The 13,812-nt window shown below is 45.4% G+C and overlaps 1 protein-coding gene across 2 annotated transcripts in view; it reads left to right on the top strand.

The window, feature by feature from the left end:
- LOC144772073 (transmembrane O-methyltransferase homolog) overlaps positions 1–9,300 on the top strand; it is a 110,300-nt gene extending 101,000 nt beyond the window's left edge. For both annotated transcript variants that reach the window (XM_078656256.1, XM_078656257.1), the window contains exons 3-4: positions 1,386–1,582; positions 6,715–9,300. In XM_078656256.1, the coding sequence (XP_078512382.1) occupies positions 1,386–1,582; positions 6,715–7,035 (518 nt within the window). In that variant the 3' untranslated portion in view covers positions 7,036–9,300. The remainder of the gene's footprint in view (positions 1–1,385; positions 1,583–6,714) is intronic.
- The last annotated feature ends 4,512 nt before the right edge of the window (positions 9,301–13,812 follow it).

Genomic DNA, 13,812 nt, shown 5'->3' with positions numbered 1-13,812 from the left:
GCACCAACCACTGATGAGACAGAGGGGCATATGTAAAATCCTCTATCACCACCAGAGCGCCACTTTTTTTGACACTCTGGTGGCGTGGCACCATTTACCATATATACAAGGTGGCACTAAACCACTCAGTCTGGCTTACAACACCATGTAAATATGCCCCTTTCCGCCGTAGTCCTCTAAAGCACAGGTACGTGCAATGAGTGTTGCTGTGGGCGTTCCACTGCAACACCCATTGCTTTTTGACACTGCCAAGCACTTTGCCAGGGCCGGGTGTGGTTCCCAGTCCGGCCCTGCCCAAGATTTACAAACGTCAAAAACGAATGCCATAGACTACCAGGAGTTACAATGGCGATACGAGGAGAAATTATAAATTTGTCCTCGTTTTTTGCTCTTTCCTTGTATGCTGCATTCTGCAGCATACATAAAAAGAGCAAATCGCCATTATTGATTGTTTATGTGCAGGAAAGTGTCCCTTCTTGCACGTAAACAATCATCCCTGCAGCACAGGCACTCTTGCAAGATGGCGGCAGGCTGCCTGCACTGATGCTTGGCAGTGTTTTGTGCCAGCGCTATGGGAAACACAGGGGTGCACTGTGTTCTTGTGAATACGCCACATCACTGAATTTAAAAAATGTCAGAGCATGGCGCTGCCAAATTTGGCGCAGTTCCGCTCTCCAACATTTTACTGTTAATATTCCCCAAAGTGCCGGAGACACGTACTGACATGTTTGGTGCACATTAGTCAAGGGGGTCCAAGTTAAGACGTCATCTCAAAAAGTTAGGAGAGTTAAAGACTTGGTTGGCTCAGGATGCATGCATACACTTTCCCTGGGTTTATGAAATAGACAATAGCCAAACCAATTGGTTTATTTTTGTGCGCTTTCTTCCGTGGCTTTTCTGGTGGAGAAAGTCCCTGTGTTTTGCCCCCTTCAACCTTGAATAAACTTTGACTGAAGTTCATGGGTTGAATGTCTTTGAATTCCAACACTTCTTCACCTTTTTCAACTTCAGGATGGTTTCACACCAATAAATGTTTTTTGGCTATAGGCACGCGGATGCAGTAGTTTTGTAGATGTTGTTAAGGAATTAATTTCTCGCCTGGCGTTCAAACATTTTTTTATATGGCCAGACCATATGACACCCAACAACCTGTCTATTCTGGTGATTCACGTGACATAATTTAATATGTATTAATCTAAGTGGAAACCTTTGTATAGTTACTGTTTTTCTGAAAATCTTGTGCAACCCTGGTATAAATCCCATATTGGGTTTTAAATTTAATATATAGAATCATGAAAGTCACAAGAGAGTCTTACAAGCCTTATACTGTCCTGGCTTCATCTGTCTTTTTTTGTGTTCTACCTTGGTCTTCTGTTTCCTTGTAGGTAAGATCTTGGATCGTCTGGTGTACGACAAGGCCCCTCTCAACGTACTGGAGCTGGGAACGTACTGCGGTTATGCGACTGTCCTAATAGCCCAGGCCCTGCCCCTGGGCGCGCGGCTTTATACGGTGGAGATGGATCTGAATAACGCGGTGGTGGCAGATAAAGTCATCCGCTTGGCGGGATTTGATGACGACACAGTGAGTAGCGCAGCTCCTCATTCCGATTGCACACATAGTCTCTCCTGATTCAATGAGACAGCCACTCCCCTTTATTCGGGTGCCTGGCCTTTATTGAGATGCACAGCCCCACGGGGCCATACTTCAGGTCAGGAAGTGCCCTGTTGGTGGCAGCTGGTCAACCTATTGTGTTGCAAATGTTATTGGATTGTTAACAAATGAACTGCTTGTTTAGGGTAAACTGTTCAGTGAAGTCATTGCTGATTGGTAAATCCTTGCCCCAGCAGGTTTGTGGATTGCGTTATTCAGTGAGTTACGGAATGCAAGAAAAAGGCAGCACTCAGTAGATATGTTAGTCTGTTTCTTAGAAGTCAAATGAATGTTCAAATGTTTTCTTCTGGGATAAGCTATTGCCAACATTCAGTGGGTTGCTGGAACTACAAAGAGCAAAAGGGTTCAAGACAAAGTGTAGAAGGATTCACCCTTGAAGAACTCAGTGCAGAAAGTTGCTAAAGACAAGCCAGTGGACTGCCAGCCAATGACAAAATAGCAGGGGGGTGTCAACTCACAACCAATGTCTAAAGGCAATAGGGTCAACTGTCAACCAATAACAAAAGGGAGGCGATCAATTCACTACCAATGGCTAAAGGCAGGTTGGTCGACTGCTGACCAGTGGCAAAATGGCAGAGGGGGTGGGAGGGGTCCACTCACAACCAATGTCTAAAGGCAATAGGGTTGACTGTCAACCAATAGCAAAAGAGAGGCGATCAATTCACTACCAATGGCTAAAGGGAGGCTGGTTGACTGCCGACCAATGGCAAAGTGGCAGGGGGTCAACTCACAACCAAAGGCTAAAGACAGGCTGTGGGTCGACTCACAAAGTCCACCAGTGCACCGCAACATCAGGATATGTCCCACAAATTCGATCGTGAATTAAATAATCCGTTTAAATCCATTGTAATCCTTTTTCATCCACGTTTTAGTCATAACTTTGTCTTTGTTTTCTCCATTCTCATAAAAGGCTGTATGTATTCCCATATTTTCAAATGGTATAGATATGCCTAAAGCCTTTTTCTGAAGCACGTGGGAAAACATAATTCATCCTAGGCAGCTGTGATCTTTTAAACCCAATGCATTTCGGGCTGGGCAGCCCTTCGTCAGGAGTAGCTACGAATTCAAATTTAAAACCACAATTAGAATGTATGACATTAGACAACATGCTAGAAACTATGATATCTTAGCACATTATTTGAACTATTTGTTTGTCTAAAAGAAATAAACATGTGACGCCACCTACATTGAAAAATCAAAAACTTAAACTCCACCAAGCATATCTTGATCTAAACCCACGAAGCGTGATAAATTCCCCAAAATAATCACCATAATTTGTACCTGCACATTCTATGTTTCTTAGCAGTGAAACGGACACCTCTCCATCAGGCACATGCATCAACCATTTTTGCGAGCGCAAACGGTGTGAATAGCAAAAATCGGCCGTTTGCGCCCGCAAAAAGGACATTTGCGATGCATCAAGATTCAAGGCACTCGCAATTTGAGAATTCGCAATTAATTGTGATTTCTCAAATTGCGATTGCATTTAAGGAATCGCAATTTGCGATTACTTAAATGCAATGCAAGAACCATTTTGGATTGGCAATTTCGCTACTAGGGGACGCAAATTACCATCAAGTTGAACTTGTTGGTAATTTGCAAAAACTTTGAAACATGCACTAAAGTGCATGTTTCAAAGTTGTAGGTTACACACACATGCTCTTAGGGCATGTGGGTGCGCAATAAGTGTGCACAGAGCAATTTTAAGGGTGCAACAGGGTGTCCTTTTGACACCCTTGCACCATTGAAATTGCATGCGCAATTTGCGAGTACCTAGTGGTACTCGCAAATTGCACATGCCATCTCCCATTTATTCCTATTGGCCTGTAGGCCCATAGGAATGAATGGGAAGGCATTTCTTAATTGCGACTCGCAATTTGCGAGTCGCAATTAAGGAATGTTTGGGAATCGCTAATCTTATAGCGATTCTTACATGCATAGGTTTTTGCAATTCCGAGTGCATAAACAACTGACTGCTACTTTGTGACTGCAATTGAACCACCCCCCCTTGTGAACCTCCTGACCATTCACCTGCTGCCAATTATCAGTTCAAAATGAAACCTTCTGAAAATACAAGTCTCACCAGGGCCGGCCTTAGGCATGTGCAAGTTGTGCACCTGCACAGGGCCAGCAAACCCCAGGGGCCGCCACGCCAATATATATCCTTAATATAATAATCTTCTGAGGATGGATACATATTTGCGTGGCGGCCCCAGTGGCAGGGATTTGGCGCCTCCGGCTCTGGTCCACATCCAAACACCCTGACCCCCTTCCTGAGCTCCGGGGGGCTCTGCCCCGCCCGGACCCCCTCTTCCGGGGCCCCCTACCTACACTCCCTGCCGAGGGCCGCCATGAGCCTAGACCTGCCCCTGGTCCCACTAACCATTGTGTGTTCCCACTAAAAACACCGTCCCTTTTACTCCAACACAAACCTTTACATTTAGTGTTTGTACACCATATCAGAAATGTTTATGAAAATGCATGTGCCAAATGGCACTTGTACATGAAATGTGCACGATATGATGAATGTTAAATCCTTCCACACAGGCTTTTTAGCTGTTTTTTGCGGTGCGACTGGTGGATGAAAACCCGTGGCGCTCCACTAACTATGGGGTTACACATAGGTGCTGTTGAGGCGGGGCACCTAGCCAGTCTGCACGCTATATTGCCTATGTGTACACTGTAAAAATGGACTGTTGAATATTAAGGTGTGCATTCTGTCATATTATATGTACATTGTATGGATTATGCCCCGTGGATCGTTTGCACCCAGAACATGGATTTAGAAGAAAAGCAAAGAAATTAAATGACTTCACATAAAGGGCTGCTTAAAAATATCAAAATTCACCAAAGGAAACTGACTTTCCATTTTTAAAACTGCTAAAAAGCCAGTGTAATACCTTCAACTGCTGAGGGATGTTACAAGGACTAAGAAGAACGCAAAAATAAATGTGAAACACGCGACCTGTGTGAGTACTCACGAGATGCTCGAGCAAGTTTGAGCAAAACTGGTTCACAGTGGGAAGTTGCTCCGAGCAGTCGCGGCTGGCATAGCGGGTGGGGGATGGTAGCGGGGAGGGAGGGCTCACGGGGGAGGTCGTATGGGAGGGTTAATAAAGAATAGTTTTACCTTTCATTGATGCTGGGTCCCACGTCTTCTCGGCTCCTGCTCTCCTGCCTCCGACAGGAACAGGAAGCAGGCAGCCTGACTCCCCCACCAGGCCAACCACAATACTCCAAGAAGCAGTGTGTTTGGTCAGGATAGCGCTCATCCAGAGGCTTATGGGGTGGCCATGTTCTCCATGCAGGCAGCCTGAATGGAGAAGGGCAGTGTGCGAATGACTACTTTGGGCGGCCCGAGAGGGGAGACCAAACAGTCTTTGCACACTCAAGATTGGGTACACCACTCCTCCCCTGCTCGGAGAGCAGAGCAGCCCTGCCCACCCACCTGCCCACAATGCACAAAGATAAAATGGTAATAACTAAAAGATATTACCATTTTATGTTTCTGCTGCTCGCACCGTGACAAAGCAGTGGGGCGACGCTCCTCTGCCATTGCGGATGACCTGCCCCTGGCTCTGAGGGCCCTGTAGGACTTTGCAACACGGAAGTCCAGGCAAACAAGCATTGGAACAATATACGAAGAAGCGTTGGATGTGTGACCCGGGAATTAATATCCCATGACCAGAATGTACCCTCCGACCTGTTGAGTTCAGGTAGCCTGGTGGGAATTAAATGACTTTACCGCTTCCCTGCAAAGAGTTGTGTGCCTCGGTATGTCTACCCATGCAAGGGCAGGTAGGTCTACTTGCTGTTAGACAGAAAAAAAGGTAAAGGAAGGTAGGGACGGGTCCCCAGTCATAGAGCAGTCATGCAACGTAATCTATGAAGGTGGTCAGGGATGTATAAACCTTGACCTGAACCTTGACACTTATTGCAGTTTGTAAATTATTTATGCTTGATTGTCATATTGTTATAAATGAATGGTTTGAACATAAACCGTGCAAGTTCCACATTTGTGGTGTCCTGTTTCTGGCAGTGTATCTAATTGCTGCCTTTTCAGAATCCTGCCTATCAATAAGAAACAAAAAGACAGGACAAGCCCTATAAACCCGAGAAACAGGGCAGCATCAATGTATCAAAAAATGTGGTTCTCTCAGGGAAAATTATTTTAAAAGGGAAAACCCATGATTTCCCATTAACCTCCCCTTTCTTCTTCGAGTGGGGGACCCTCTACAACAGCACAGCTGAAATGTGGTTGATTAAGATGAGTTGGGGGAGGAGCAGAAATGCTTGTGCTTAGAGGCCAGTCACTGCTCTGAAGTAATCCTTAGGTTACCGGTGAACTCAAAAGAGACCCCCTGTTGCTTTGATTTACTCACTAGCAGCATCGGGGACGCTGAAATGGTTTCCACCCAGGAAGCTATGAAAAAAAGGCTGGTTCTGAAGGGAGACCACAACCCCTGGGTTTATGGCTCAAACTTCCCACTCTTATCAATGTATACACCACTGTCCTCCTCTTTCAGAGAATGTAATTTACTCTACTGGATAGAAAGTAAACCTCCATAATTTGAAACAGATAACTTTATGTAGCACACCTCTTATTCAAAGATATATCCCAGCGGGCGGTATGTCTTTCGAAACCGCGAAGCAAAATATCTGCGCGCGTGGGCATTTATTAGGCAGCTTTGGGTTAGGGAGACCAAAAGAATGCCCTTTAATGATACTACAGTGATTCATGTGAAAATAATGAAGGCTATTGTCTTGACCCCATTATTACAAATACTACCACTCTTCTTTAAATGTTCCTTCCATCTTCAAAGACCTTCCACCCCAAAACAAACTATCACTCCATCCACTGATAGCTATGTAAGTCATGTCTGCTGCATGTCCACTTCAAAATAATATGGTTATGGATTTATTGGCGATTCTTGGTTATGAGGTAGACATTCAGTACAAGTGCTGTGTGTGATGGCTGAAGACCAGTGCATTGTTTGTGACAGTGCAGTGGTAATCTTGAACTTGTTGCTTCTGTCCCCCAGGTGGAGCTCATCGTTGGCGCCTCAGAGGAGGTGATCCCCCAGCTGAAGGAGAAGCACGGTGTGCAGAAACTTGACTTTGTCTTCATGGATCACTGGAAGCGATTCTACCTCCGTGACCTGCAGCTGCTTGAGGAGAATGACTTGTTGCAGGAGGGCACCATCATCCTTGCGGACAACGTCATCTTCCCAGGGGCCCCCCATTTCCTGCAATACGTCAAGTCCTGCGGAAAGTACCAGTGCAAGATCCACCGAACCAGCCTGGAATACTTCCGCTACATCCGTGACGGAATGGCTGAGCTCACCTACACCAAACTACTCTGAAGAGGACCTTGGGCCAACATTGCAAGGACAGGCACACCTGTATTTGTCTGCCCAAAGATGCCATGTAACAACAGAAACAGACTAGATGCACAATTCTCATATGTGTTTGGCTTGCTGACACTGCTCAGCATCTGATACCGTATAACTATTGCCTTTTGTCACCTGAAATATGTTTGCTTACTCTCGTATTTATAAGCTAGTGTATACTCAATTTACTACAGCGAGTGAAAACACATTGCAAGAAGGCCACCAATTGTTCCTGTCTTTCCCCTGTATCTTCTGCTCCTTTTAGGATCAACATACTCATGTCATCATTTGACATTGTAAATTTAAAGGCAAGATATAGCCTAATCGTCACTCAGCCCAAAGGTTCCCCTGGCTCTCGGGTTCACAGGCTATACATGTTGATGTTTGGTAATCAATGATTGGAAAAATGCAGTATTTGAACATGGGCAACTTTTAACTGACTGCAAATGAAAAAATAAAGTGTAATGTCAGTAAATCATCAATCATGCCATCGGGTGGCGCTACTTGAAGACCTTATGTGATCCTTTTGCTATTGTGAACACTAGTTTGGAACCTGTGCTTCACTTCACTCTCCATTCAAAGACTTTAGAAATCCTCTGGGAAATCGGATCCACTCCGGATTCCATTTCAGGGTTTACAAACCATCTCCCAGTGCATTGTGGTAAGTGTATGCCTTACCAGAGTCTCAGGCCTGCAGAGAAGCTTTTTGGTGAATTTTATTAAATTCTGAACTCTCTGTTACCATTTTTGGCATGCCAATGTGCTCCCTTGCATGAATTGCTGCCATATTCAGAAACAAGATGCGATCCTTGTTCAACTCCAGAGTTTTGTTCTACCCACTGGTTTCTTCCTGAAACTTCAGTGCACTCCTTCAGTCAGAGAGTTCAAGTCACCCTGTGATGCTGTGAGCTGGGAGGAGGGATTGAAGACTGGCTTCAACTGCAGTGGCCGGGAGCTCCCGCTTTCTTCTCCAGTTGCCTGCACTGCCGAACCTATGAATTCCTGAGAGGAGTTTGTTACACCCTACTTAAATGTTTAACATGTACTCTAGCCCTGCTGCCTCTAGCTGCTCAGCCAGAGTGTGACTTGGTCTTAGAATGTTGGTGTGCCTGTGATGCGTGGAATGCCTGGGTGACTGAGTGGGATGAATGTGGCAGTTAAAGATGGGCTGAGCAGCTAGGCAGGCTGCTCCTGGTGGGGCTGGTACCACACTAGGCTGGCTGGAGTCAAGACAGATGAAACCTAAACTGAAGACCTAAATATACATCCTGGCTCCTGGCGTCTTTCTACATAGAACACAACATAATTTTGTCGACGAGGATGGGAGGTCGCTCACCGGCGTGTCACATGTGGGCTTGCTAGTGTGCCTATTGTATGGTGTTAAAATGCTTTAGTATAATAATTAATTAGAGTTTAAGGTGTTTCTTGTACAGCATTTTTAAAGCTGTGATGCCACAGGTTTACACTTATTTGAGGAAGGGTTTTCCTTGTTTCCCATGGGTGGTTTTCACATTGTTCCTTTTCACGGGGGATGGTTATGGTCTAACTCTCTTATTACGTTTGACAGTTTGATACTCCTACTTGGGGGTGTGTAACCTCTACAAGGGGTTTGGGACATAGGTTAGTTCCCTGTACCTAGGTAAACTCCTACGCGGGGTTGGATGTGGGTTTTTAATCCCTTTCATAGTTGCGCGCAGTACAATAGTACTTACCTTTATGGTTGGTTCTATGGGTGACGACCCATTTATTTTGTGTTTCTCTTACTCTTGGGATTGAAGTCGCAGGGTATGCTACCTTTAGCACTATTCTATGTTAAGCTTTTGGGCATTTGTGTTGTGGGGTCTTTTACCCTTTGCGTTATAGTGCTTTACGTTACAGTATATGATACAAAATGCTTTGTTCTGAAATTTGTTTAAAAATTCTCTTTTTAAGGGGGCTGGGGGATATTGCTATTCAAATGTATGTATCTTAACCATCCTTTCTTTACTTAATGGTTCTTTCTCCTGTGATGCTTTGTCTTCATTGATGCATCCTAGAGATCCGTACTATTATTGATTTTTCTTGTTTTTATGGTTCTAACTTCTTTGATGCTTTGTCCATTTGCTGCATCTTTGAGATTCGTTCCATTAGATTACCTGTGCTTAGTTCTCTCATTTCCTTTTTGCTTTTGCTTAACCCCTTCGCTGCGGGGTGTTTTCCCCCCCTGTGCCAGGGGGGGGGGGGGAGGGACCGCGCGTAGCGCCCCCATGCTGGTGACAAGCCGAGCTCGTCATGAGGCAAAGCTGAGCTGCCCTCATGACGAGCTGAGCTCGTCACGGCCACACCGTTTTTAGAACGTTCAGCACAGCGGGGAAATTAGCCCCGTGTGCGAACGTTCCAACGGCCGCGACGAGCTCAGCTCGTCATGAGTGGAGCTCAGCTGTACTCCATGACGAGCTCAGCTCGTCAACAGCATGGATGAGGTTAAGGAAAAAGGGATAATGTTATACCCTACCTACATGTATAACATGTACTCTAGACCTGCTGCCTCTAGCTGCTCAGCCAGAGTGTGACTTGGTCTTAGAATGTTGGTGTGCCTGTGATGCGTGGAATGCATGGGTGTCTGAGTGGGATGAATGTGGCAGTTAAAGATGGACAGCTAGGCAGGCTGCTCCTGGTGGGGCTGGTATCACACTAGGCTGGCTGGGGTCAAGACAGATGAAACCTAAACTGAAGACTTAATAAAGAAGACCTTAATCTACATCCTGGCTCCTGGTGTCTTTCTACATAGGACACAACAGAGTTCCTATTTCCTGTTACAGCTTTTTGCAGTGTCCTGCTTTTTTGTAGCTGCCCTGTGCAGTATTGTGCTTTATGTGTTTTCCTCGCATCTCACTCTCACCTTGTTCTGAATTCCTGTGTTTATTCCATGTGCCAGCAGGGCATCACTTGTTCCAGTCCCTGTTTGGTACAGCCTTCTCTTTCTCCCTCTGTTCCTGTTCTTGATTTCTGAAGTACTGTTCATAGTACCGGGTCTTGGTTTTCTCTCTGTCTCCTTGCTGTCATGTCTGTCATGCATTCTAGTTATTCTTTCAACTCTAGTATCCTGTCCATTCCAAATTCGGTCCACTGTCTGTGTCAGTGCAGATCAGTTTACAGAGTGACCTCTGGCTTGGTCTCTGTTTTGATCAGGTAAGGGAAAGACTTCTGTTGTTGCACCCAGGTCCTTCGGAAACTTACTTGTCTCAGTGTTGTTCTTTGTCTCAATCCATCTTACACTAAGTACAACAGTCTCTGTAACAGCAGACCCAACTATGACTGCTCTCTAGTACTCATGTACAGAGCAATCTACTGATGTCAGTCCAAATTGTGATCTCTAAGACACTAAAAGACATCTTGTCAGATACCAGTTGATCCCTCACTTTGATCAAACCTTGCTCTCGCTTGTGTATCCTGTCTCCTTCATTGACCTCACTTCAGCGGTCTCCTATCCTCTGTAGTTCTGTGACCTGAATAGCACTTTTAGAATTACACATTTTGGAATTACACGTACCTACCTTACTTGATCTCATCTGAGTTCACAAAGTACTTTTAATTACAAAAGCATGATTTGTGCTGCAGATGTAGAGATGTCCATTCGTAGGCATTTTACAGAATGTTCGTCGCAGAAAATGTTTCCCAGAAAGCTTTCTTGTGCCACATGAGTCAACCCTTACGACTCTTGAAAAAAATACGAATTATGTGCAGAAAATGAATACTCTTCCATAGGTACAAGATAGGGTGCTACTGTCTAGCATTATACACACATGCAAACAGTGATAAGCTAAGAGGCACTAAGGGCCATGTGGTTTGGAAATGTCTCGAACTAACCTGGATTCTGGGAAATTCAGTGTTCAACAGCGCTCCAGCAGTTCATCAGTGGAATTGATTGCTACATGATTTAACAGACCTAAAATGTAATAAATTCTGTTAAATATTGATCCATAAAATTGTCATGTTTTTTTTTAAGCAAATGTTATTGTCAAATTGCACATACGTTGCAGGGCTCTGTGCCCCAGAGGCAACTGCAGTATCAGTTTGTGCATTTGCAAGACAGCACCTGACCTTTTTTTTTTTTAAACGAAGCAACCAAAACACTTGACATAATGAGTCTGTTATGATTTTAGACCCTCCCTCCCCAACTTACCCCCTCCCTGATTTGCGCATAGTCCACTGAGACCAGTCCATAAGCAGATAATATGGGACTAGAAGAAATAATAAAAGAGAAAAAAAAAGAAAGAACTGAAAAAAGAAAAAGCCAGCCATAGCACACACACCCCAGGCTACCCCCAAAACCCCCCTATGCCAGATCAGACTGACCAGGCCCTTCCCTCATTCCACTGGAAGATCGTCTGCAGCAATCGGAGACTCCAGCCACAAACCCCTATAGTCCGCCCACCGCTTCCATATCTTGTAGTGCTTATGTGGACATCCCCGGGCCACAAAGATTGGCTGATCCAGCCCCATGCAGAAGTCTAGGCCATTTTTCCAGGCAACCACCGAGGGGGCCCGTGCATCCTTTCACATCCTGTCTAAATCACGTTTTGCCCATGTGAGGCCCAGCTGCATCAGATGCCGTTTATAAACATTGCCCCCAATCCCTTCCATCACATGCAGCAGGGCGAACTGTGGTGTGCCTGGAAGTGTCCACCCCAAAACCTCCGATAGACAGGAGAATACACCCCTCCAGAATCGATCAAGTGATGGACATTGCCAAACAGTGTGTAAGAATGTGCCCTCCTCCCGGCCACACCAGAGGCATTCCGGGGAGGCAAGCAATCCCACCCGCCACAGTCGAACCCGAAATTGTCATGTTTTTAATGAGTTAATCTTACAACCCTGGAGCACTGCAAATATTCCCACTGTAGGTAACCTTGTTCAAGAATTGAAAAAAAACATGAGGGATTGGGGGAACATGGCGGCCGCTGGGTTGAAGCGGTTGTGAGCTCTCTCTCACCTGAAGGACAGGCGAATGTAGCGGGAGCGGTGGCTTGCTCGTGGAGTTGGCGGGCTTGCGGGGTTTGAATTCAAGGTCTCTGAGGCTCCTGGGGGGGGCTTCGCCTTTGCGGCCCGTCGGTGGCTCTCCGCGTCCTTACTCAAGCTGTTTGGAGCGGGCGTCCTCTCAGCGCGGACGGCCCCAGAAACACAGCAAGCCATGGCGGCACTGGGCAGCGTCTGGACTGAGGCGGCCGCGTGGCTCAGAAGGAGCCGTTCGGCAGCGGCAAGAGTTGGGGTACCGCTTTGGGGGGTCGCAGTCAAGGGAGCACCCTGCAACTTTTTGAAGGTACAAGCAGTTTTTCTGGGAGAAGCAAAGGCAGGGGGTTGCTCCAACCGGATTCACTCGTGAAATTACAAGTTCAGAGGCATGGAGAGATTGAGGATGCGAGAGGGGAGCAGAGTCCCATGACCCCAGTAAGGAGGCAAGGGCGGGGAGATTTGAAAGAGGGGATAGCAGGAAGAGAGGCTGAAATTCCCAGGAAAACGCCAGGAAAGAAGGGGAGAAAAGGTAAAAGAGAAGACAATTTGCAGGACAAATTACAGGACAAATCACAGGAAAGAATTAAAAAGTAGGGCTTTTAAAGAGCCACCCAAAAATAGATATACACTAAGGAGTAGAGGAATTTGGGGTGTGGAAGATCTTACAGTAAGTGTATTAGGCTCAAGGGTGAGACCAGAGGTTCAAGTAATCTCTCCAACAGCGCATACAGAGCTCAGTGTGGATAAGCCTCTTACCTCTGTCCCTACAGCGGAAGCACAAATAGAGTTGGAACAGAATATTGGTTTGACTCAGGTGCGTAATTCCCCTAAAAACGCTACAATAAGCACGAAAAGAAAAGAAAATATGAAAAGGAAGCCTAAAAAAGTAAAAATTACGCCCTCTCTAAGCACATACTTTAGAGCACAGTCTCAGGAACTAGCAGGCAATATTCCAATTAATTCTGGAACACAAAATATTGATAACACTTCACTGCAAAACCAGGAATTAAACATGAAAATGAATTTAGATGTGGCTTCATCAACTGGCTCCCAGGAGGACATTATTTCACTAATACCAACAAAAAACAGTTTTGAGCCACTAGCTGGCCTGGAAAACGCTTCCGACTCAGTTGTGAATGGTATCAATTCAATGAGTGTCCAAAGTGTTCAAAGTGCCCAAAGCCAGTTCTCTTCTCTACAACCCCCTTTAGTCCTCTTGGATAGGATTGGCGTACCAGGATCATTGCCAACACAGGAGAAACCACAAGACTTGGGGAAGCTAATGCTAACAATGCTATCCGAGATTAGACAGAGGTTTGTTATCTCCGAAGATAACCCAAAAAAAATTCAAGGGCAATGTGCGTCACTGGAAGAGAAAATTAATGGTTTAGTGGAACGAGTAGGCGCCATGGAGCATGCATATGGGCAACTTGCAGCAAAGGTGGTGGTAAATCAGATGGGAGTCACCAAACTACAAAAGAATGAGCAAGAACTGAAAGACAAGATTGAAACCCTCGAAAATAATGCGAGACGCAATAACATTAGAATACTAAATGTCCCAGAGGGCTCAGAAGGGGGTGATATAAAGACTTTTGTAGTATGTGAGCAAAATGTCCTAGGCCGTCTAATGTATAGGCAAACAATTAATCTGACTCAGTAGTAATTAAAAACATGTTTTATGTATAAATTCATCTCTTGAATGTTCCTTTCACTACTGGGTCAGATTAATTGTTTGCCTATACATTAGACGGCCTA

The sequence above is a fragment of the Lissotriton helveticus genome, chromosome 8 (assembly GCF_964261635.1).
Source record: "Lissotriton helveticus chromosome 8, aLisHel1.1, whole genome shotgun sequence".
Classification (NCBI taxonomy): Eukaryota; Metazoa; Chordata; class Amphibia; order Caudata; family Salamandridae; genus Lissotriton; species Lissotriton helveticus.
This window is presented reverse-complemented; position numbering and strand designations above follow the sequence as displayed.